Source organism: Amphibalanus amphitrite, unplaced genomic scaffold, assembly GCF_019059575.1.
Source record: "Amphibalanus amphitrite isolate SeventyFive unplaced genomic scaffold, NRLGWU_Aamphi_draft 001051F_arrow, whole genome shotgun sequence".
NCBI classification, from domain to species: Eukaryota; Metazoa; Arthropoda; class Thecostraca; order Balanomorpha; family Balanidae; genus Amphibalanus; species Amphibalanus amphitrite.
The window spans coordinates 206,738-233,189 of NW_024882545.1; the positions used below are offsets into that span (position 1 = coordinate 206,738).

Below are 26,452 nucleotides of genomic sequence, written 5' to 3' on the forward strand. Positions count from 1 at the left end.
AAATTTATTGTTTCATATTTCGCGTTTTTGGTCGCACCATTGGGAAATGTTATGCATTCGTGGTCGCCGACCTCATCGGCAGGACGGAGCTTTATTTGAGCCCTGTGCATCGGACTCGGTGATACTGAGAGTCCTACCAAAGGCACAACACAAGCCATTAGTCTCCTTCTGAATCCCACACCCCGCCCTCCCACCGGAGCGAGTAAACCTGTATCAATCAACGACTTTACCACCGTTGTCCGTCATAATGTTCTCATCACGCCAGTCGCCAAATAAAAAACCATCCGGGACCAAAATGGTGCAGCATAAAATCTGGCCTACCAAAGTTATCCCGGCAGGCGGTGGGCCTACCAGCCACCTTCCGCGCGGTGGGGGGGGGGGGCACTTTTTTGCCCCCCCCCCGTATCTCCGAAACTACTGGACGGATCCGGAAAATTCAAACGGCGTTCGATAGTCCTGTCAAATTTGTCGAGAGAAACCAAATTTCATTGACCTCGGGGTCACCGATGACGTCACAGGTCAGGTCAAAGACAAAATGTTTCACCGTTCACGGGGCTTCTAGGGAAAGCGCTATAACACCGAGTAAAACGCATTTTGTCGAAAATCAGCGATAAGGCGTCAGTTGTCTAGTACATATGTTGCTATTAGAGGTCACTGGTCGTACCAGGTCAGGTCACAGGTCAGGTCACCAAAGGTCACCAAGGGTCACCACATGAGCCCAACTTTACTAAGGTTATGCGATGCATGTTTTATGGCCAGTTTTTCATTTCCAACTCAATGGTGTTGGTTATAAGACCATCAGGTACGGTTTAGGTCACTTTCTGGTGGAGGTCAGGTCAAGGTCAGGTCAAAAAAGGTCAAATTTCAAAGTTGATATTTTTGCATAAAATGGGTATTGATTCGATGCAGCTCGTCACGGGGAGTCTAATGGTGGTCTTTGTTTTGCGCTACGAGGTCTAGAATTGCTTAAAATTGAGTTTGAAAATTTGACGTCATCAATTTTGAACAGTTTTTTCGCTATAACTTGGCCAAAAAAAGAGGTATCGATCTCAAATTTGGTATGTAGATAGAAGGTGGTAGGAAATATCACATATATTCCGGTTTTTTCGAAATTCAAAAAACTTTCTGGATTTTTCGGCTATTATATTCAAAAAATCTATTTTTTGGTTTTTGGGGGTCAAAATCCAAAAAAATCGAAAAACCGAAATAGCAGTTTTGTAGCCCTTTTAATTTTACACCTTTTATGTTTGACACATTTTTCTGTATCTCTAAAGCTGTAGGCCTGACAGCTCTTCCCGCGAAACCTTTGTTTGGGTCGAAAATGGCAAAAATGACGTCACTCTGACGTCATTAGCGGCCAACCTATCATAGCCTTTGGAAAAAATTTTGGTCACCATGTGCGCTAGCTGCTCCCGGGAGGGTACTGAAAGTTTGGTGACGATCGGCGCAGCGGTTCTCGAGATATATCGAAAAAACTAAAGGGGGGGCAAAAAAATGCCCCCCCCACCGCCTGGAGGGTTATGATCAAGTTCAGATAAAATCAAGGTGGGATGACAATAGCAGGTGTTCTTAAATCGATGCGGAATCAGCAGAAACCATTCACATGCAAGAGAAATACCGTGTGCTGATGTTTGTATAAAACAGACATGTAGGTCCATAAAAGGGAGCAGAGATCCTTAATCGTTGCATCAATGTTGAGGGGGCGGCGCCCACTCGGCTCTCAAGTTGGAGGGGGGGGGGGTAAGCGCCCCCGCCCCCTGTTCCCGGGGTCTATGCAGTGAACGACGCTACAAAAAAACACATTTGACACCTAATAGTAGGTAGTAGGTACTATATTAAATATGTACTCGTACGTATCCCGTCAGACCAGGACGGGGATCGGGGGTAGTACTATACAATATACATTCACACAGGACAATTTCGTGCTTTAAGATGCATGACATCACATTTTCATCAGCACTCTGAGTGCTAGGCAAGCCAACAACAAGGCGTCAGTCCTGTAGAATGCATTTAATGATGACCGTGAGCTCACAAAGCATAGCGAGCGTGTTAGTTCAACACATTGCCGCCAGGGGCGCTGAGGTCGCTAATGCTGAGAGATAGGCCAAAGTGTCGGCGGTCGGCGCCGCATGGGCGTTAAAGTTTGGGGGAAATGAAAAATGCCACACGGTTTCTACGTGTCTGGGGCACGATAATATCAGTGGAGCACCATGTTTTGCGAAAAAAGTGCCCAAAATGACACACCCTACTGTGCACCTTAGATAGAACGAAGAGATGTGAGCTGTAGCATTTCCTCATACTTTAACGAACCTAGGTGTGCTTGATATTTTTCATCCGTTAATGTGTGTTTATGCGTGTGTGTGTGTGTAATATGTAGGTATATTGGACTACGTCCATCAATGGGTGCTCATGCCCGTGGATGTTTTGAAAAAATAATCAAATAAACAAATAAACTATTATATGGACTTTACTGGATGTTAAAAAGTGTTTAAAAACTTTTGAGACACCCTGTATGCATCGGGTGTTTCGAAAACTGTTAAAACATACTAAATTTGACCTTTGATGACCTCTTGGGACCTGACCTAAAAATTACTTAACCCTCGCCCATGTAGGGGGGGGGGGTGCAACCCCCCCCCTGAGGTTTTCTTAGCTACACGCCGAACCGTTTCAGATAGCCTGCTCAAATTTTCAGTACCCTATGGGGCATCCTTTGCGCAACTTCTGGTATTTTTTTGTCAAGTATGCGTCAAGTAAGGTATGCGTGTGTGTGTGTGTAATATGTAGGTATATTGGACTACGTCCATCAATGGGTGCTCATGCCCGTGGATGTTTTGAAAAAATAAGCAAATAAACAAATAAACTATTATATGGACTTTACTGGATGTTAAAAAGTGTTTAAAAACTTTTGAGACACCCTGTATGCATCGGGTGTTTCGAAAACTGTTAAAACATACTAAATTTGACCTTTGATGACCTCTTGGGACCTGACCTAAAAATTACTTAACCCTCGCCCATGTAGGGGGGGGTGCAACCCCCCCCCCCTGAGGTTTTCTTAGCTACACGCCGAACCGTTTCAGATAGCCTGCTCAAATTTCCAGTACCCTATGGGGCATCCTTTGCGCAACTTCTGGTATTTTTTTGTCAAGGTCATGTCAGGTCACGGAGTTATGACGTCATAAAGGGAACAACCTCCAGCCAGATTTACGCTAAATTGGAGATTGCTTCACATTGGTATAAATGCCGACTGACCTGACACACTGATGGATTGTTTTAGAATCACAACTGGCTGATTTGACATTGGCACAATGTCCGTTGACATTTTGAAGGTTACTAAAGGTCAAGGTAAGGTCAGTGACCTCGGTTGACCTGTAATGACTTCTTGCACTTGTATGCCTTTTCGGGGTATTTTGATGCCCTGAATTCGAATTTGCTATCCATTTCAGGCATCATCGGTTGTTTCTTGTAGTTCATTTTGGGTCAGAGTCAGGTCAGTGACGTCACACGCCTGACGTGACCCAATGCACAAATGACCTTGCAGACTTCCGATGCTCCCAACGCATCATTTTTAGAGTTATGACATCGAAATACACACCAAACGATAGAGAATTGATCAAGGATCACGATAGTGAAGGTTTCAAGTCGATATCTCTTACCGTTTTGCCGCAATCGGCGCGGAAATCTGAAAAAGTTAGATTTTTCCGAAAATTTGACCTTTGACCGGTCATAAGTAGGTCAAATGTTGACCTAGGACCAAAAAATATACCACCAATCGCGAGATCTCGTTGAGAGCAATCCGCTGGTCTTTTCCGCTAAGCTCTACGACGCTCCGTTTTCAAACGCCAGGGGGGGGTCGCACCAACACCCCCCCCTGCATGGGCGAAGGTGGCAAAACACCGTTTACGGGCGAGGGTTAAGTATTTCCGTCAGTATTTTTTATGCTCTTTGGCATGCCGCTTACTGCGTGTCGCTACTTGGCCAAGGAGCCGAGTTTTCATGGCGTTTTCACGCCCCCCCCCCCCCCTCACCCTAGCACGACACGGGAAACTCGGACCACCAGCACGTCGCGGGTTAAGTGGATGTGCAAAAAGAGCTCAAGAGCTCGCTGAAACTGTCTGCTTTAGCACATAGCTAAAATTATCATTACCTCTCAAGCCTGACTGCATATCACATTTTTACAAATAGTAAGTATTAAGTAACAATGGTCAGACGATCCGGATGTTTTCAGATTTGACCGTCCTCCGTCGCTTGCAACGGGCGTCGGGCAACCACCATGTCATGCATTATTGTACTTTTTACGAAGGCTGGAGTTGAATTGCAAACTAGTGATTAAAAAACTCACCGATACTTTTCTCGTGCAGCCAGTCAAGTGCATTGGATGAATCTCGGAGAATGCTGATCGCCTCGAGATTATCAAGCTCGTCCATACCAGATTTGGACACGTCCTGTTTCCTCGCCACGTAGTCTTCCACTGTACCCAGTGCCAACTCCATCGCAATATAGTAGAAGTTGGCAGTCCTTTGCGTTGTAAAGTATCTAAAGAATGAGAAGAAAAGGTCTTTCAGATTAAAGGGATATGTTCACCTTGAAAAAATAAAGTGGATGATTCCAAAACACTTGAAAATGGATAACAATACCTGAATAGGTGGTTGCATGCCATTGATTAGCCGAATTTTGATGAAAACAACGAATAACTACAATCAAAATGATGACGTGATTTATCGCAAAGACGTCATAAACAACACAAAGCCACCTGGTGTGAATATAGCGAACTACAAGTCGCTACAAGTTATGATGAACCATGTGCTACAGACAGTTATGGCGCGTGAGTTTCGATAATTGCGCATGCGTTTTGAAGGTGTATTTCGTTTCGTTATCTACCTACCCTGTAAATTGACAGTTTTGTATATTAAATAGCTCATAAGATACAAGATAAAGTGACTTAACAATTGAATAGCATGTGGCGAATTTATTAGGCGGAACGGTTCACCTTAACCCTCGCCCTGGCAGGGGGGGGGGTCGATGCGACCCCCCCTAAGGTTTTTCAAAGATAGCGTAAAAACGGCGGCGCGCAGCGCCGCCAAATTTGGCACAGCCTTTGGGGCAACCTTTTTACATATGACCTAAAATTTCAGGTCCGGGTGACCTTGGGTCAGGTCACCAGGTCAGAAAAACCGTTACAAGGTCATGGTCAAATTTCAATTTTCTTTTTGCTCCTGTCCAACTCACAGTTTTGGACTGATTTCCTTCAAACTTTCAGGATGTACCAAGTTCACCGAGTTGTATAACATATAGTTCGGGTTTTTTGAGGTCACTGACCTGAGGTCAGTTAGAGGTCATTACGTCGTAATGTTAAGCCTATGGGAAAATACTAAATTCGGAAAATACTGGAGATATCCGCTTCGTTTATCACTTTTGTGCTTGGAAACCAGCAGTACTTAACAGCAGGTCACTTGGTGCTTCTTTGTTTGGTGTAATTATCCATGGGTCAGGTCAAATGAGGTCAACTGAGGTCAAATGACGTTTTTGCCAATAACTTGGCACATAATGACGCTAGAGCTTAAAAAATGGTATCATTGTGTTCCTAGTGATCAGCCGAATCGAATGATATGCGATATGATGCAATTTGGTTAACTTGAACTTAATTTATTAATTCAAGTTTACTTAAAATTGAAGAAAAATTTTAAGTACACTTAAGCAGGCTAAAAAGTATATCATTCGACGCGCCTTGACGTGCTGGGTTCACTGGTGCTTTTCTTTTTGCGCTATCTTAATTAGATCAAAAGTTATAAGCGAAAAACTTTTGACCTGTTTTTAGCGAAATTTTTACATTTATACCCCCCAAAACCCCCCTAAATATTGACCTAGAGCAACCAAATTTGCACAGGGGCGAGAACTCCAGGGGGCCCACCTACCTACCAAATTTGGTGTTTCTAGGTGCCATAGGAGCCAATCGCGAGGGGGGGTCGCATCGACCCCCCCTGCCAAGCCGTGTTATGAAAAATGCCCTGCCAGGGCGAGGGTTAACTTGAAATCTAGTCCTTTCGTGGCAACGTCATACACATTTGGTCGAATCTGGTAAAGACCTTGGCGATCTGGTAAAAACCATCGAAATTGCTCTCTAGTGTTGTCAAATTATATTTTTGAGACGAATGGCTCCGGATTACGTGGTTTTAGAATAGTAACGAACAAAACTGCTATCTGAACTTCATTTCCCATGTTAGACATGGACATGTCCCTTTAACTTCGTCCTGTTGGCGGGGTGTTTAAACACCACCTTGTGGGTTTCCGCAAATACCTACAGTGCCCGATTTTTTTATTACAAAAGTCAAATACATAAATGCAAACGCAGTGAGCGAGCCGCTCTTGTATCTCTTGTACGGGTGGTACTGGCTACTTCTTTTGAGATGGATAATGGATATAATACGCATGGTCTCAACTTGCGACATCAACAAGACTGTGGTCAGGTGTCATTATCAGGGAACATACATTCTAAATTGGAGTATTTTTTAATTGGTTCATTTTTCCCCATAGGGATAAACAATCATCAATCTAAGACACTCCAATTCAGGATGTATCTTCCCTAACAATGATCGTTGATCACAATCTCGTTGTTTTGTTCGCAAGTTGAGGACATGCGCATGATATCCAAATAAAAAAAAGTCGTCAGTAGCTCGAGTACAATAGATAAGTATACAAGCAGGCTCCCTCATTGCGTTGACATTTTATTTGACCTTCTACAATTTTTTTTTGCAGATATGTGCTTGTGTGCACAGACTTACTTATTGCAGATATGTGCACAGATATGTACTTACGTACATGCATAAATATGCAAACCTTCAGATGCAGGTCAATTGAGTTTATTGTATTTGCTACAGCAGATTTACCTGATGACCTTCACATCATAGTCCTCGACTTTCAACAGGTTGTCGACTTCATTTTCTATCAGCAGTCGCTCCTCTTCGGTGCGGTAATGGATGCGCTTTATTGCCACTTCTTTCCGCTTGTCGCATTTTCCTCTGTACAGGGAAGAGTTGTAATACGGCGTCATATGTGTCCAGCAAGGGTAACAGTGGAGAAAAGCAGCGGACTTAGCAAAAACAGATATGAAACCAGTGTAGGCGTTCATTGCATTTATGTAGCATTCAACACAAATCTGGTCCATGCGAGTACTCGCGAGTGATCTCCAAAAGCGACATTAGAATCGCCTATTTTTAACCGGAAAACTCTTAACCCTCGCCCATGTAGGGGGGGGGTTGGTGCAACCCCCCCCCTGAGGTTTTTCGGAAATAGTGCAAAAACGGCGGCGCGCAGCGCCGCCAAATTTTGGGTACCTTATGGGGCAAACCTTGCGCATCTTTTGATAAAAAAAATTTGACCGGGTCATGTCAGGTCACGGAGTTATGACGTCACAAAGGGAACAGCCTCCAGCCGGATTTTCACAAACTGAGTGCCAACGCCCGAGGTTTCCTGCCGGTGGTACGGACATCGGTTGATGGATCGTGATGAAACTTCCCATGCATGTTGGGGCAAGTATTGGCTATCATATGGTATAAGAAACTTGACCGGGTCAGGTCAGGTCACGGAGCTATGACGTCATAAGAGGAACAGCGTCCGGTACTATTTTTGAAAAGCGCCCGAACCACTATTTTGCTAATTCTTGTCACCTCAATGAGAATATGCAGCAATATTAGCTTCTATAGGGAGCAAATAGACCTCCCAAATCCAAAAATACAATCAGATTTCAAAAATTTAATTTTTGATTTTTCGAATTTCTTCCGCCGACTGTGACCTTGCCGACTTCCGGCGCTCCCAACGCGCCATTTTTAGAGCTAGGGAAACGAAATACATACCAAACGATAGAGAATTGATCAAGGAACACGATAGTGAAGTTTTCAAGTCGATATCTCCCACCGTTTTTGCCGCAATCGCCGCGGAAAGTTGAAAAAAGTCTATTTTTCCGAAAATTTGACCTTTGACCGGTCAAAAGTAGGTCAAATGTTGACCTAGGACCAAAAAATATACCACCAATCGCGAGATCTCGGCGAGAGCAATCCGTTGGTCTTTTCCGCTAAGCTCTACGACGCTCCGTTTTCAAACGCCAAGGGGGGGGTCGCACCAACCCCCCCCCCTGCATGGGCGAAGGTGGCAGATCGCCGTTTACGGGCGAGGGTTAACCCGCGCCCTGCTGGGGGGGGGGGGGTGTTTGAACACCCCCCTTGTGGTTTTTCGCGAATATCTCAAAAACGGCGGCGCTCCGCGCCGCCGTGTTTTGTATACCTTATCGTACATCAATTCTACACATGTTGTGAAAATTTCAGACCAAGGTCATTCAAGGTCAGGTCACCAGGTCACTTGAAATGACCTCACCTCATAAAAAGTTTCAATGTCTGTCATAGCTACACCGAGAGACCGATCGCTTTGAAACTTTCAGCGATTGCTAAGAGCAATAGCATGTACAAAATGTATATCTCAGAATTTTGATATCGATGACCTAAGGTCAGGTCAATTTTGCGACCTCCCCATTATAAGTCAATGGGAGAAAATTGAAATGCGCCTCTTTTGGACAAAAAACATTATAAACACTCCCAAACACCAAATTACAAGTGGTTTAGACACACTGAACATGAAAATGGTGTCCTTAACCCTTGTTTATGCCCTGAGGTCATCTTAGGTCACGAATGGTATCTGACAGTTTTTCGCAAATAACTTTTGATAGAGGCATGCTAGAGCGATGAAAACGCCTTAGATGTGTTCAGCTCGACGATACGGATCGACTGATATGCAACATGACCCTTTCCGGTCAGGTCATGACCTTGACCTGAGGTCAAATTTTCAAGTTGACCTTTCAAGGTCAAGTTATAGTTCATTCGATGCGTCTTGACGAGAGGAACACAATGCCGGTAAAAGTAAGCTCGTACAAGGCTTGGGTCAAAAGTTATTGCAGAAAAACTGTTTCCGAAAAAATCGGCTAATTTTGCAATTTTTACCCCCTGCAGGCAAAACCGTTGACGTTAGGTCGAATCTGAGAGAATTACTCAGAAAGGGCTTTAATAGGGCTATCGAATGCGCTTTTCCGCGGCGCTGTAGCTCTATTGGTTCTCGAGTTATGCGTTGGCTTCTTGGAAATTTTCGACATTCGACCTGGAAATCGGCGAAATTTTGCCTTCAATGACCTCTGGTGACCTGACCTTTGACCTGACCAAAAATTGACCGAAGTGATTTCGTCATTATTTTTGACGCTCTTTCGAACGCCGCCTTCCGCGTATCGCTACATGGCCCAGGAGCCGAGTTACAAGGGGGGGTGTTCAAACACCCCCCCCCCAGCAGGGCGTGGAAATCCAGGACCCCCAGCCGGGCGCGGGTTAACTGGCTTATATAGCCTTGATATGAGCCGAGACCATGTAGGCCTAGAACAAGAAACGGCGCCATCAATGCCCCTAGCCGGTCGACATCAAAGCTGTAAGAAGCTCTATGACGGAAATTACTGCTTACCGAAAGACAGTAGATAAGGCACCCTTTCCCAAGAAGCCGCTTTGGGCGAACGTGATGCTCCCAATGGTGGTAACGTCTCCGTCGATTTTTTCCTGTCGAAATGTTTATTGAGGTGAAATGTCTTACATAGGCCATTTTTCATTCAATTTAAATATGTACGTCGACCGTTTTTTATGTAACTATTTACATTTTCTGTTAATGTTTCAATTATTTTGTATTTTATACGGAAGAATGAAAACAATGCCAGGTTCGTCAAATAGGGATGTTATGTTTTTACACACATTGCTCGCAAGCACAACGCACCCATTCACTTACATTGCTAGTGATAGGCAGGGTGTTCCTTTCTGAAGAAGGTTGGCCAGTTGTTGCCATGCTAGAATCTTCCCAGGAACTTAGGTATGATCCTGCAAAATGAGTTTTTTTAAACATTATTTGTGAGCTTACATATAATTACTAGTATACATACACATTTGCTGTTGTAATGCAGGATTCTTTTAAATAGACCAAGTGAATATGCACACCTACTCTATACCAAATCATATTATGTGTGTCACAGACAAGCTATAAAGTGAATGCTGGACCTTGATTTTTTTCTTCTGCGGTAGTTTCTTTTTAATTGGTACTGCATAATGTAAGGAGTATTGATAAAATAGTTCTCAAGGGACCACTATGGTCCTAAATTGAGTCCTCAACGACCGATGTGGGGCCATCAGTGGCCGGCACTCATTCTCAGAGCTCCACGTGGTTATGCCTCAGATACCTGCTTAGTGCTAAGCCCGGCACCATTATCTCGAAAGCCAATGGTCGTATCGATCCCCGCGAGGCGGCGTTCGAAGGTCTCTACGAGACCTTCCCAAAGCACTCTTAACCCGCGCCGGGCCGGGGGGGTGTTTGAACACCCCCCCCCTGCGGTTTTTCGCAGATATCTCAAAAACGGCGGCGCGGAGCGCCGCCGTTTTTGGCACACCTGTTCGTACATCTTTTCCGCACATGTTGTTAAAATTTCAGACCCAGGTCGCCTAAGGTCAGGTCACCAGGTCACGCCAAGTGACCTCACCTCAGAAAAAATAAGAATGCTCGTCATAGCTACACCGATTGATCGATTGCCTTGAAACTTTCAGCGATTGATTAGAGCAACAGTATCTACAAAATGTATATCTCGGAATTTTGATATCGGTGACCTAAGGTCAGGTCAATTTTGCGGCCTCTCCATTATAAGTCAATGGAAGAAAATTGAAAAGCGTCTGTTTTGCACGAACGCCATTCTAGACACTCTCAAACATCGAGATGTAGGTAAAATTGACACACTGAACCAGAAAATGGCAACTGTGACCCCTCGTTATGTCCCCGAGGTCATCTCAGGTCACGAACAGAATCTAACAGTTTTTCGCTAATAACTTCTGATAGAGGCGTCCTAGAGCGCTGAAAACGTCTTATAAGTGTTCGGCTGGACGTTGCGGATCGACTGATATGCAACATGACCTTTTCCGGTCAGGTCATGACCTTGACCTGAGGTCAAATTTTCAAGTTGACCTTTTAAGGTCAACTTATAGTTCATTCGACGCGTCTCGACGAGAGGAACACGATGCTGGCAAAAGTAATGTCATGGCTCTTTTGAGTCAAAAGTTATCGCCGAAAAACCAATTTTCGTAAAAACGGCTATTTTTGGAGTTTTTGTCCTCTGGAGGCTAAACCGTTGACCTGAGGTCAAATCTGAGAACATTACTCAGAAAGGCCTGTAAAAGGGCTATCGAATGCGCTTTTCCGCGGCGCTGTAGCTCTATCGGTTCCCGAGATAGCCGTTGGCAGTTTCCAAAATGTTGAAATAGTCAACATTTTACCTTTGGTGACCTCTGGTGACCTGACCTTTGACCTGACCCAAAAAATGACCGAAGTGTTTTCGTCCTTATTTTGGACGTTCTTTCGATTGCCGCTTACCGCGTGTCGCTACGTGGCCCAGGAGCCGAGTTAGAAGGGGGGTGTTCAGACACCCCCCCCCGGCCCGGCGCGGAATCTCAGAGCACCGGCCCGGCGCGGGTTAAGATTTTAAGATTGAGGTCAACTTTCGGGTCAAGGTCAGGTCAAAGGTCAAATTTTGGGGTTTTGCATGATGAGGCTTACGGACAGCGGAATCGATAGCTCCTGCTCGAAACTCACCAAAAATGACTTCAAAGGCCTAGTGAAGATACCATGTGCGTAAAGGGGTCCAACTAAGCACAGGTCAAGCTCAGGTCAGGTCACGAAAGGTCACGGTTTTCACTTTCTACTACATGGGCATGCGACACATGTTTTATGGCCGTCACCGACGAAATGAACTGCCCTGTTGTTCTTCTCTTTCGTTTTACATTTGACAGCCACGCGTGAACTATCGCAGTACTGATCGTGCCCCGTGGGCCTGGACCAACTCTTGTGTTAGTTTCTCGTCTCATGTTCTAATTGCCTACAATTTGTCACTCGCGCTATCGCTTCTCACTTGACGGCTGTTCGTGCTCGCCGCGCACCGTATCGTATAACCGAGCGTGCCGCGCGAGCCTGCTCTGACTTTTCTCACCACTTTCTAGTTTTTTTTTTCAATACAATATGACATTTGACACCACTTTCTAGTTTCCCTTTCTGAGTGCTTTTAGTTGTACAACCTAAAGCCCTTGTTACACTGCCGAATTTTGGTACACGAATGTGCACGAATATGCAAGTCATCATATGTCGCGGACCGATTCGGCATCTTTCTTCCACGGTCTTGGCATTTCGCAGACCAGCCGGTGTCCACCGCGCGACTTTTACGGTTCGTCACGACCGCCACGAATATTTCATGAAAAATGAAAATTTCGTGGCCGTTCGCCGAACTTATGATAAACGAACATGATCGCCAAACAGTCGCCGAGTCGCCGCCGACATGTCGCTGCGTGCGTCGACTTGTTGCCAAGGTATCGCCGACTATTCGCAACAGATTCGCCATTCATTCGCGATGGTCGCCGAATCATGGATCAGCTTTGGCCCGCGCACGATTAGGGGGGCCCCCACCCGTTTTCTGCAAATCGGACTCTGTCGGCGAACTGTTCGCCTCTGTCGGTGAACTGTTCGCCGATTTCCTACACGACGTGGTTCGGCGACAGGGTCGTGGCCAAAATTCGGCAGTGTAACACGGCCTTAAAATTGTTCTCTTTGTGCCCGCGGCGGCTCCTCGAGTCGCTGCGGGCAGTCGTCTCTTGAACGCCACCGAGTGCAGTTCTCGGTGGCGGTGCGCGATCACTGAAAAAAGTTTTTACCATCAATTTACTAAGTTACTAGCTTTGGTAAATTTTACCATCAGCCTACCATCATATTACTACCAGCCTACTATGGTGCTGAATACTATCCTGCCTTGACATGTTGATATTACCATGGTTACGTTTATCAGGGGTGGTTTTGTACCCCAGTTTACAAGGTGGTAACCACCTGAGGCTAGTAGATACCCTCGTAAGCTAATATTCCCTACCATAGTAAAATCAACCTTTCCACGGGCGGATCCAGCAGGTGAATTCGGCGATCAAGTCTCCTCCTTTCCATAGAGGTGTTTGCCAATTTTTGATATGTTGGAAGGAGCGTCATCCAAGGACTAGCTGAGACCCTGAGCAATTAATAGTTTTATGGACGAAAGGCCAGAAATTTCTTGCAACAGTTCCCTGGGTGTGCTTCTGCTGCTATGGTAAGGTATACCATGGCAACACCATGACAACACTACACCCTTACTAACAATCCACGTGCGTCTGACTCTGCTGCAGCGGCGCCGCCATGTCAGTTCCGGCCGCGCGCCGGCGTTGTGAAGGTGCTCCGTGGTTTTAAATATTTGAACGGTGATTGTGTGGGTGGTTAGCGTAGCTGACGGTGGAGGATACTCGGAAATAACAAGTAAGTCGTTGTATCTTCAGCATAATAATACTTATCTCACGAGTGCCATTTCCAGCAAAGATCGCAGCCTTTGTTTCGGTTCATGTTGTTGAATTTCCTTGAGACCCTGTTGGACCGGGTAGGGGGAGGGTGGTGGGGTGGGTATCATTGCGGGCATTTCCCAGCGTCGGAAATCAACGTGTTTTTTTATTTGTTAACCCACGCCTCACTGGGGTATGTGCTCTAACGCGCCCCACAGCACGTTACAGCACGTTACAGTGGGGGGGGGGGGGGGGCTCCTAACTCCGAAACTACTGGGCCGATTGTCAAAATTCAAACGGCCCCTGGTAGCCCTGGAAATATTGTTGAGCGAAGCCTAATGTCATTGACCTCGAGGTCATCGATGACGTCACAGGTCAGGTCAAAGTAAAAATATCAGCGTCTTGGCACTCTGGGTGCCGGCCAACAAATCAGATCAGGCTCATTTTTTGTTTGCACACTCGTGAATATATGCGTAACATAACCTGAGGGTACCGAACTTGTACTTCGAATTTTTCAGGTCAAGGCCATCTCATCCCAGGTCACGAAAGCTTTATATCGTGCATCGGTGACGTGAGACATGTTTTATGGTTCATGTAGGCCATATATATCGAAATCAGTGTTGTATGTGTCAGTTTAGGCCATTTTAGCTGAATATAGCTGAGGTCAGGTCAGGTCACTTTAGGTCAAAAATGGTCAAATTTTGAAGTTGACATTTTTCAACAAAAAAGGTGTTTGTCAGATGAAGTTCACATATATTCAACGCATATGTGTTCAAACACATATAGACCCCGTTTCCATGGGCATCACTGATCCGGATCAGCAAACTTAAATCGTATTATATTTCTCGAACTCTTCGTTACATGATATAATTCCAAGTGGATTAGGCTTATATAATCAGTTAATCCCTTATTTTCATTTTCATATATTGTCTAACTATACTGGATTAGCTAATCCATTTTTACTGATCCGGATCAGTGATGCCCATGGAAACGTGGTCATATTCTGCTTTTTTTTCATTCAGAAACGTATATGTAAAAAAATAAAAAATACAATTTCTGAGTTTTTATATTTATAATTTTCAAAATATTCAACATTTCGAAAGTCCGAAATCAGTTTGGTAGCCCTGTAGAGTCCACCCATGCAAAAAAAAGGATCTAGCTTAACCCTCAAGGCGGTGGGGGGGGGGGGCATTTTTTGCATCCATCTTTAGTTTTTTTTCGATATATCTCCAGAACCGCTGCGCCGATCTTCACCAAACTTTCAGTACCCTTTTGCACATTGTGACCAAATTTTTTTTCCAAAGGCTATGATAAGTTGGCCGCTACGTCGGAGTGACGTCATTTCTGCCATTGTCGACCAAAAAAAAAAGCTTCGCGGGAAGAGCTGTCAGGTCTATAAATTTGATTATGCATAAAAATGTTCAAGACATGAAATGTGTAGAATTACCAGGGCTACTATACTGTTCTCTCGATTTTGTTTTTGAAGTTGACCCCAAAAATAAAAAGAAATAGATATAATAGCCAAAAAATCCCAAAAGTTTTTCGATTTTCGAAACAAACGGAATATATGTAATAGCCACTATGGACTTCTATTCACATTCCAAGTATTAGATCGATAACTCCTTTTTGCCAAGTTATAACAAAAAAAAAAACTGTTCAAAATTAATGACGTCAAATTTTCAAACTCGATTTTGGCAATTCTAGACCACAAAGCGCAAAACAAAGACCACCATTAGACTCGCCGTGACGAGTGGCATCGAATCAATACCAATTTTATGCGAAACTATCAACTTTGACCTGAAATTTGACCTTTTTGACCTGACATTGACCTGACCTCCACCAGAAAGTGACCAAAAAAACCGTCCCTGATGGTCTTATAACCAACACCATTGAGGCGAATATGAAAAATTGGCCATAAAACATGCATCGCACAACCCTACTTAGTAAAGATAGGTTCATGTGCTGACCCTTGGTGATCGGACCTGGTATTATCAGTGACCTCCAATAGCAACATATGCTCGTATAATAGGCAACTCACGCCCTATCGCTGATTTTTGACAAAATGCCCTTTACTCGATGTTGCAGCGCATTCCTTAAAAGACCCGTGAACGGTGAAACATTTTATCTTTGACTTGGCCTGTGATGTCATCGGTGACCCCGAGGTCAATGAAATTGAAGTTCCCTCGACAAATTTAACAAGGCTATCGAACGCCATTTAAATTTTACCGATCCGTCATAGTAGCTTCGGAGATTCGGGGGGGGGGTCAAAAATCCCCCCCCCCCTCCCACCGCGCGGAAGGTAGCCGGGAGGCCCACCGCTTGCCGGGTTAAAACTCAGATCTTGAGAGCGATTACCGTTGTTCAATGCTTTGCATCAAAATCGGCCGAACATGATGTCACTCTGGCGTCATTTCCGGCCGATCTATAGTAGCTACGAAAATTTTATTAGTGCACAAGGTGTCAAATAAATTGATGCAGCCGAAGGTCCTAAAAGCTTTGTTTTGATACGTCCAGCGGTTTTAAAGATATTGCGTAAACACGAGAGGGGCTATGAATAGCCCTCCCCACAGTAGGGTGGGGGTTAACCCTCGCCCGTATTGGTGTTTTTCCAGCCACGAACGTTTAAGGGGGGGGTCCGTTGAACCCCCTCCTTGCCGTTTCGCCCCTGATTGAGCTAGAGCTTCGCGGAAAAAACGAGCGTGCTGCCCGTGACGAGAGAAAGCCGATGGTACCCAATTTTATCCTAGGTCGTCGGTCCTAGGTCATCGGTTGACCTTCCAGGTCAGGTCAATGACCCAAAAGTGGGGAAAACTGGGACCTGTTAGAACGTCGTAAAACGTGGCTGCTATTGGGTTTTTTAGGGAACTGATCACGAATATCATGTTAGCTATGATCATAGATGATGTCTTCATGCATTTAGGCCAGGTCGGGTCAGGTCAGGTCAGGTCAACCAGTAAGGGTTTTGCCGGGTATTCGTAGTAGGTGCACTAGGTGGCAACCGCCTCTGACAGCTTCGTAACATGTTACGAAGGCACCAAAACTACTTCGTAAATGTTCATATATGGTTGTTAAATTCGAAATCAGCTAAAAAAACTAGCCTAGAAAGATGCTGATAAAACTCGAAAAAGTAAACCGAGGTCATCAAAGGTCAATGAACTGACCTGACCTTCTGGTGACCTTGACATCCACCCTAATGCATGGGAGCAGCATCATATCCCATGTTTGAACGCTTGAAACCACGAAAGGACTGCAAACGCGCGGCAAATGCGAGCCGACATACGCCGAATCGCGATTCCGGCCAAACATGGTCTCGAAAAGTAGGTCACAGGTCAAAGGTCATTAGTCAGGGCCATTACATTTTTTAGGGTAGGTGTAAAATTGATTATAACTCGAGGGTACTGAAAGCTTCGTTGCGGTCGGCCGCTTTTTACGCGAGGTATTCGCGAAAAACCGAGGGGGAGTCCGTTCGACCCCCCCCCCTATACGGGGGAGGGTTAACAAGCCAAAACGTTGCTAATTTTTATTTTGATCTGACCTGTGACGTCAACGGTGATCTCGAGGTCAATAAAATTAGGTTTTGCTCGACAGTTTTTCCAGGGCTATCAGACGCCGTTTCAGTTTTGACAATCGGCCCAGTAGTTTCGGAGTTGGAGCGGGGGGGGGGGGTTCTATAAATAGCCCCCGCCTCCCCCAGTGGAGTGCGTTACAGAACATACCCCAGTGGGGCGCTGGTTAAGAGTAGAATTTTTGAATTATTGCCAACACTCAACACTGCACCTCATGGCAATTAATTCATTATAGGGCATTTTACCTGAACCAGCCTCTGGCCTAATGTCCCAAATTTGCTAAATTCCTCACCCTACAAATCCCCTGTTCTATTAGATGCTGCCATTTTTTTAAAACAACTTATCTTAAATCCTTGTTTCATCAAACTGGGAGCTAGGTCACGGGACACTGCGAGTCAAGGTGGGAGGGGTAGGAGATAGAGTGTCACTGCAGCACACACAATCAATCTTTCCATTGGTTTATCTTATATCAATGCCTGCTCTTTTCCAGAGCTGGCTTTCGAAGTTCGAACCTTCGGTATATGGCTACCAATGCCCTTGGAGAAGGTGTTGCGTGATAAATCGCTGGAAGGGCGACATTCAACGATTGTGTGAAAAGAGACCGATTGCATTGTGATGATAAAGTGAACTGTAATAATTGTTGTTCATGCGCGTTGTTTGGTTATGTGCAGACGTAACTTTGTTTGTGGCCAAATGCTTTTTATGTGTGAAATATTTCATGTAGGTTACTAGGTAGATGCTTTGGAAAAGTGAAGAGCTGCTTTGTCGACTGCTAGGTAGATACTGTCATGCATGCTGTTGTGCATCAGTAAGTGGCTGTCGTAATGATAAACAAATTTGGCATGGATAGGCTAAAGCACAGCATATGAAGCATGCTGGTTGATGACTAGTAAGATCCTGTTAACCGACTGGTAATATCACAATAAATGTCACATAGTAAACTATTGTTTTACGATGGTTGGCCAGCAAAGCAAAGCTGGTATCCAGATGACAAAAGGATGGTTTTACCATGATAAGTCATTAGTAAGCATTACCAGGGAGTAGCTAACGATAGTAAAGTCCTAGTTTCGTGCTAGTATCACGTGGGTTTTTGGGCATGGTATGACGACATATAGTTACCGTGTTAATACCATGGTAATTTTTACTGGCATTGGTATTCACATGGTTTTACATTCATATTAGGCCTAGTATTTGGGTCGTAAGTTAGTTTACCATAGGTAAGAGGCTGTTCAAAATATGACCACCACTCGAAAACTAACTAGGGTGGTATTTTTCTTAGTAGGCGGTACCAGGATAATACTAGCGTTAGTAGAGCTTTGGTTTCTTATTAGTTATGCTTTAGTTTCAAGGTAGTATGATGAAAAAATATTACCGTACTAAGACCATGGTATTTTGATGAGCATTGGTAGTTGCATAGTATTCCTTTGATATTGGGCCTAGTATTTGGATCGTAAACTGGTTTACCATAAGTAAAAGGCTGTTCAAAATATGACCACCACCCAAAAACTAACTAGGGTGGTATTTTTTTCTTTCAGTGATTCCGCCCCGAGGTGCGCCGGTGCTGTGAACAGTGAACAGTGACGGAATCGTGCCACCGAGCACGATTCCGACGGCATCCTCCGTTCGCGGTGCCTACTGAACGCCACTGAGCGCAGTGGCAGTGCGCGATTTCGCCGGCGCCCCGACCGGCGCGTGAATCCGACGGCGCCCCCGTCCGCGGCGGCGCCGGTGTGTCCGCCTCGGCGGACAACAGTGACCATCGACAGTGCTAGTGTGTTTTCTGGTCTACCTGTCTACTCTGCGTTCTTCAATTTCACCCTCGTCTACCGTTCAACATCATCTATCGTTCGGAATTCTTCAATACATTCATCAAAATTCATCTACGTTTTTCCTCCGCTACAATAAATGTCCCGGCCTCCACCAGAGGCACGACAAGGTCGGCGACATTTAAAGGGACTATCCCACCTTTAACATGGGGTTTGAGTTGAGATAGCCAAGTTTGCGGCGAGGTTCAGAAACCACTATCTATCTAGGTTGCAACCCCCGCGGCCTCTTGGTGTTGAAGAAATTCGTTCCCTTCATTTGAAAATGGGCCTTGTATAAGGCCCTATCTTCAACATGGAGCGACCGTTAGTGTGACGTCACCTCGTTTAGTCATTCTGATTTAAATGGGTTTGTTCGTTGAAAAATCGCTTAAAACTTGGTCTGAACTTTGTTGTGGTGCCTACAGAGCAAAAAGAATCAGCTTTATGACAGTAATGTGGCCTGGGGAAGGAGGTAATTTTGGGCTGTGACGTCACATATTTGAAAGTTTGTGTTTGGAATATGGGAAGCCTAAGATGTTTAATGAAAAATAAATGCCAGAACCGTGTTCCTGGTCATCCAATCTATAAAGTCGGGCACAATTTAACTGGTTTTAACAACATTTTAGAAGGTGGGATAGTCCCTTTAACCCTCGCCCGCACATGCCATTTTCCCATCCTAGAACGCACATGGGGGGGGGCTGCCACCCCCCCCCGCGCCATTTCGTTCCTGTTGGAGATAGAGCTTAGCAGTAAAGACTAAAAAGATTCTTTGGGAAGAGACAAATCCAATGATACCCAGTTTTACCTTCTCAGGTCAGTCATTGACCTTCCAGGTCAGGTCAAATTAAAAAATGTTGCTGTTTTGAGTCACCGTTGGATATCAAGTGCGCTGCTTATCAAATACCGATGACGATGCTGTTTTCTGGTGCCAAGCCAGCTAGAACCTCTTTGTCACACTATCCGACCAGAAATTTGCTGCTGAGGTCATTTCAGGTCAAGTTAGGTCAAGGTCAATTATATGTGTTTCTATGTCTGTGTGTGTCTGTGTGTATACTGATGTGTGCACCGATTGTTTTTGGGTCCATATCACATGAAATCATGATCTGAGAAGCTTTTACCAAAAATGCAGTCAAAAAACTTCACAAAAAGTAAATTCAGCTTGCCTAAAACTCAATTATCTTAGATGACCTAGGTTGACCTTGACCCTGACCTTGACCCCTGTACATCGTCGAACAACATGTTCCATGATAGGTGGGAGGTAAGACTGGCAAAAAAGGCCGGAATCAGGGTGTCAAAAGCTCACAAGGCCCATGGCAAACGCAAGATGTTGAGAATTGGCCATTTGGGTCATGACATGACCTGAAAAACAAGGTCATATCTCCGAAACCAAAAATCACAGAAACTTGAAATTTTCAGTGAACATCAAGAAAGGATAGACGAGCAGCTATACGAAAAATCAGCTTTCTAGCTCTAAAAATGTTGAGTGCAGAGCAGAAAGACTGCCTGGGGGTGGCAACCCCCCCCCCATGTGCGGGCAAGGGTTAATGGTCCTCCGGGCCGGATCAGGCCAGAAGAAAACAGAAGCGGAGGATACTTCATCGAAAATGGAAAAACAAAACTGCAAAGTGAAGGCGCTATCGGCGGAGTTCCTGTCACGAAAGAAAGGGAAGAAACCATGGAGACTTCGACGCTGCAGCAGCCGCGCCCTGACTCACAGCTGGGTCACGGCCCAGCCCGCCGCGCGTCGTCTCGGGTGAGCTCCAGTTCGTCAGCCTCCGGCGCATCCGCTGAGGCTCAGATCACGGCGCGAAAAAAGGCTCTGCATGTGAAACGGTTGGAAAAACGACTGGAGATTGAGCGACAGGAAGCGGAGCTGAAGCAGCAACAAGAAGACGAGTTGATGCGGCAGCAAGAGACGTTAATGCGGCAGCAAGAGGAGATGAGGCGCCAAGAAGATGAAGTAAGAAGACGACGTGAGCTGCAAATCGCCAAAGCATGAAGCGGAACAAGCTGAGCTGGAGGCACAACTTCGAAGTCAGATCGCAGCTGATCAGCTGAACGCCGAAAGAAGGGATGACTTTTTGGGAGAGAATATCAACACCGATCCACCACAAGACGTAGAAGACGAGCGGGGGAGACAGCAGACAGTGGCGAGATTCCTACAACATCAACTATCATTCAATGACCCCGTCCCAGCTAGCCCCCAACGGAGCAGGCAGTCATGGATCGATGAACTCCCAAATCACCAGACACCAGCGCAGCCCGCAATGCGACCATCGGTGCACGCATCTGCGTTTGCGAAAAGTATACCGAAACTCCAGCTTCCGGTGTACACAGGAGACTCCTCAGAATGGCCGCGGTGGATCGGCCTGTTCCACGCGCTCGTCCACATTCAACCGTCGCTCAGTGATGCCGAGCGAACGGCCCATCTACAGGCAGCTGTGGCGGGAAAGGCGAGGCGGGCGATCGCGGGCATGCTGTATGACGGAGCCCTGTACAACCAAGCCCTCAGGACTTTACAAAACCGCTTTGACCAGAGTGGTGAGGTAATGCCAGAGGCACGACAAGGTCGGCGACAATGGCTTATTTTTCACGCCGAATCCGATGGTCATGGTTATATGTAACCCAAAGTCACTGTTCTGGTCATCAGCAAGCATAAAAAGTCGTTTATATTATACATCAAGAAAAAAATCAATTTTTATTTTTTTATTTTGACATAAAAATGCACTTTTCTAGACGAGGTTTGTCCCAGGAATCTAATGCTGCCATTTGTTTTCACATGCGATGTTCAGAAATGGCTCAAACTCACGAAAATGCGCATGACGTCACCATGCCCTATACCTACATGTTGGAGCTATTTTTTACAATTTGGGGGTAAAAAATCAAGATAAAAAGTCCAAATTTGAAACATGTAAGGTTCTAATAGAGCTCTATAACATAGATTCCGTTTTTTTGAAGGTTTTTAAAAATTTTGATTTTATTAGCTGCTTAAAAAAAATAGTCTTTAGTAGTTTTTAGGGGTCAAAAACGCACTTTATGGGAAAAGCAAGATAGCCTTTTTAAAGAACTCATTGAGCTGCGTCTTTTCATGTCTTTAATTTGCAATTTGCTTAAATCATTGATTTTTCGCGATTTTTCAAACATTTACCATTTTTTGATAAAAAAGCCATGTAGTTACATCAATAAAATCGATATATCTCAAAAAAGTGTTTGAAAAATTTGCATAAAAATTTGACAAAAGCCGTCAAATTGATGAAGGAGAAGGCATACGAAGTTTCAAGTTGATAGCGTGAGGCGTAAGCGGTTCGTGAGTTATTCGTGAAAAACGGGGGGGGGGTCGGATTCGACCCCACAGGCGGTCGCGGGTTAACCTTCCAGGCGGTGGGGGGCATTCCCCCCTTTAGTTTTTTCGATATATCTCCAGAACCGCTGCGCCGATCGTCACCAAACTTTCAGTTCCCTCCCGGGAGTAGCTAATGCACATTGTGACCAAACAATTTTCCCAAAGCTATGATAGGTTGGCTGCAAATGACGACAGAGTGACGTCATTTTTGTCATTTTCGAACAACAAAAGGTTTCGCGGGAAGAGCTGTCAGGCCTACAGCTTTGATTATACAGAAAAAATGTAAAAAAACATAAAAGGTGTAGAATTACCAGCGCTACGATACTGCTATCTCGAAAATTTGAAAATTTTGGAATTTGACCCCGCCCAATTTTTTTTTTGTTGATATAATGGCCAAAAAAAACCAAAAGTTTTTCGATTTTCGGAAAAACCGGAATATATGTAATAGCCCCTAGTGACTTCTATTCACATTTCACATACTAAATTTTAGATCGATACCTCTTTTTTTGACCAAGTTATAACGAACAAACTGTTCAAAATTGATCATGTCAAATTTTCAAACTCAATTTTTAGCAATTCTAGACCACGTAGCGCAAAACAAAGATCACAATTAGACTCGCCGTGACAAGCTGCATCGAATCGATACCCTTTTTATTCAAAACTATCAACTTCGAAATTTGACCTTTTTTACCTGACATTGACCTCCACCAGAAAGTGACCTAAACCGTGCTTGATGGTCGTATAACACCATTGAGCTGGAAATGAAAAATTGGCCATAAAACATGCATCGCACAACCCTAGTAAAGTTAGGTTCATGTGCTGACCCTTGGTGACCTGACCTGTGACCTGACCTTGTATCATCAGTGACCTTCAATAGCAACATATGTAATAGGCAACTTACGCCTTATCGCTGATTTTCGACAAAATGCGTTTTATGACTCAATGTTGTAGCGCATTCCGTAGAATACCCGCGGACGGTCAAACATTTTATCTTTGACCTGACCTGTGACGCCATCGGTGACCCCGAGATCAACGAAATTAGGTTTCGTTCGACAAATTTGACAGGGCTTTCGAACGCTGTTCGAACTTTACGGATCCGTCCAGTAGTTTCGGAGATACAAGGGGGCAAAAAATGCCCCCACCGGCCACCGCGCGGAAGGTGGCCGGGAGGCCCATCGCCCCTGCCGGGTTAAGCTTTTTGGGCCTTATGTGTTCCCTCAAAGGACGACTGAGGGTCCTTCAAGACTGGTGTGGGGTCCTCAGAGGTCGTCGTATAGCCCTTAGAGACTGGCGTGGGGTTCTTAGAGGCCGACGTAGGGCCATTGGACCTGCTTTGAATTCAGCCTGAGAGTTCTGAGAGGCATAAGACAGGAGTCAATAAGCCCACTATTGAGTGATGCCAAAGTTAGCGTACAGTTATCATCAATACTAAAAAAACACAGTTTGGGCGAGTTAAAACTTATACTTGAAGTGTACTTTTCCATAAAAAAAAACTACACTTGCTCCCGGTCAAGGCTCAGATCTTATTCCGTGTGTGTTGGTGAAAATTACTGGGACTATTTTAGTTGGAGGTTTTCCGCAAAGAACTTACTGCAAGTGTAGAGAAAAGCTAAGTAGATAAGTAAAAAAAGAATCCTGATTTTAATGTGTAGAACTGCCTCGAGATCTATCTAGTTTTATCCAATGATAACTAACTAAATTCACATATTTAACTGAGTTAACACGGATTCACGATGATATTGTTGATGGTAACTCAATTGCTAATCATTACCTTATAAAAAATGATATAATGAATTACTTACCGAGCCTCCGGCACGAAGCAGAAGATAGTTGATTCAGTCTCCAGCAGACCAGTAGGTAAGAAAGATTCCCTCGATGGATACAGTCACAGCGTCTGAGGAGAAGTGCCCCACCCGGGAGACCCTTCCTGTCCGCCGATGTTCTACTCTGTTATCGCAGTCACCTTTGATAGCACTATCGTACCATGGTCAATCTATCAGCTCCGTGCAAGGTCCCGACGCCGGTGCCATGATCATGATAGAGCCTGTGTCGTGGTCTCGAGAACCTGTGGCAAGTCGAATATCTTGGTAAAGAACATACTGTAGACTACGGGTCAGTGATTTGGAGTCAGAGTCGGAGTCAGAGTCGGATCGAACGACGTTTCCGGCACAAGACGGAGTAGGAGTCGAGGCTGCTAAGCATAAAGTAATAGTATTGTCTGTTACTCAAAATATGCTAAGCTCGTTTTCGACCACTTGCGTTTTACGGCACATGCTGATTGCGATATTAATCCGCGCCCCCTACTGAGGGGAGGCTATTCATGCCCCCCAGTTTTGAAATGCGTCCCCGGGGGGGGGGGGCAGTTTGCCGCGCACAAAACATATCCGTCATTTATCTTACCAGTATCGTGTTCCTCTCGTCGAGACGCGTCAAATAAACCATAAGTTGACCTTAACCCTATTAGTGGCAGGGGGGGTTGTTTTTATCCACCCCTCAGGTTTTTCGGGAATATCTCCGAAACCGCTGAAGCTACGATGCTGAATTTTTCTGACTTTTCCCAAAACTAAATTGGGCACATTCCCTAAAAATTTCAAGTTCATAACTTTACCAGGGGCGGCTCCAGAGCACTGGGAATTGGGGGTCCTATTCGTGAAGCGAGTCATTTGGGCGAAGATCACGATGCTGCACCAGTTTTACGAACAGTGAATGAAAGGTATCATGTGATAGCATATACAAAGTTATTGTGCATCCTCTTTTGACACGTTTTTGCTATAATAGGCGGATCCAGGCGTCCAAAAAGGGGGGTTATTTTTTACCTCCCAACATAGGTGCCCTGACACCGCCTATGCATGACCAATACAATTTTAGTCGTTCTCTCATAAGAAAATTGTAACATAACAAGACCATTGCCACCCTTTTTAGAAACAGTCCCAACAAAAACCTTATTTACTATACTTTTTGTGTACCCCCAATCTCAATGATCTGTATCCGCCTATGATTTTTGAAAATGCATACTTTTAGGATCCATGTGAATTCCTGGTTCATTCTCTATCGATCGGCAAAAGTTGCGTTAAGATTGGTTCAGAAACCTGGCCGTGATAAACAGTCTAAAATGTATCTGCAATTTGCCCGTTTTTACCCCCCTCTACCCCCCTATTGACATTTTTTAATTTTATTTTTTTTAGAAATGTAGATCTCGTTAAGCCAAATCGAATGCCGTTTGAATTTTGAAAATCGGCCGGTTAGATCTCGAGATATCAAGGGGGGGTCGTAAACAGCCCCCCCCCCTGCCACTAATATGGGTTAGCCAGGAGCCTGCCACTAATAGGGTTAAAAGGTCATTTTGAAAATTTGACCTCAGGTCAATGTCATGACCTGACCGGAAAGGGCCTTGTTTCATATCATTCGATCCGTATCGTCGAGCTTAACACATCCGACGTGTTTTCACCGCTCTAGCACGTCTCCCAAAAATTCGTCAAAAAACGGCTGGTGACCTTTCATGACCAGAGATGACCTCAGTTTCATACAGAGGGGTGACGGGTGCAATATTCCGATTAACCCGCGCCCTGGTGGGGTCTGTTTATAACGCGACCTGGTGGGGGGGGCTATTTTTTGCCCCCCCCCCCCTCGTATCTCCGAAACTACTGGATGGATCATCAAAATTCAAACGGCGTTCGAAAGGCCTGTCAAATTTGTCGAACGAAACCAAATTTCATTGACCTCGGGGTCACCGATGACGTCACAGGTCAGGTCAAAGATGAAATGTTTCACCGTTCACGGGTCTTCTAAAAAATGCGCTATAACACCGAGGAAAACGCCTTTTGTCGAGAATCAGCGGTAGGGCGTCAGTTGCCTAGTAGATATGTTGCTATTAGAGGTCACTGGCAATACCAGGTCAGGTCACATGTCAGGTCACCAAGGGTCACAGGTCAGGTCACATGAGCCCAACTTTACTGAGGTTGTGTGATACATGTTTTATGGCCAATTTTTCATTTCCAACTCAATGGTGTTGGTTATAAGACTATCAGGTACGGCTTAGGTCACTTTCTGGTGAAGTTCAGGTCAAGGTCAGGTCAAGGTCAGGCCAAAAAAGGTCAAATTTTAAAGTTGATAGTGTTGCATAAAATGGGTATTGATTCGATGCAGCTTGTCACGGGGAGTCTAATGTTGGTTTTTGTTTTGCGCTACGGGGTCTAGAATTGCTAAAAATTGAGTTTGAAAATTTGACGTCATCAATTTTGAACAGTTTTTTCGCTATAACTTCGCCAAAAAAAAGAGGTATCAATCTCAAATTTGGTATGTGGATGGAAGGTGGTAAGGACTATCACATGTATTCCG

General features: G+C 44.9%; 1 protein-coding gene across 1 annotated transcript; it reads right to left on the reverse strand.

The window, feature by feature from the left end:
* Window positions 1-4,021: 4,021 nt before the first annotated feature.
* Window positions 4,022-23,975, reverse strand: LOC122369580 (serine/threonine-protein kinase/endoribonuclease IRE1-like). The gene is made up of 6 exons (XM_043344424.1): window positions 23,917-23,975; window positions 9,808-9,896; window positions 9,493-9,584; window positions 6,885-7,016; window positions 4,340-4,533; window positions 4,022-4,026 (listed from the first exon to the last, which is right to left on the reverse strand). The coding sequence occupies exons 2-6, from the start codon at window positions 9,862-9,864 to the stop codon at window positions 4,022-4,024; spliced, it is 480 nt and encodes a 159-aa protein (XP_043200359.1). The 5' UTR covers window positions 9,865-9,896; window positions 23,917-23,975.
* Window positions 23,976-26,452: the final 2,477 nt, after the last annotated feature.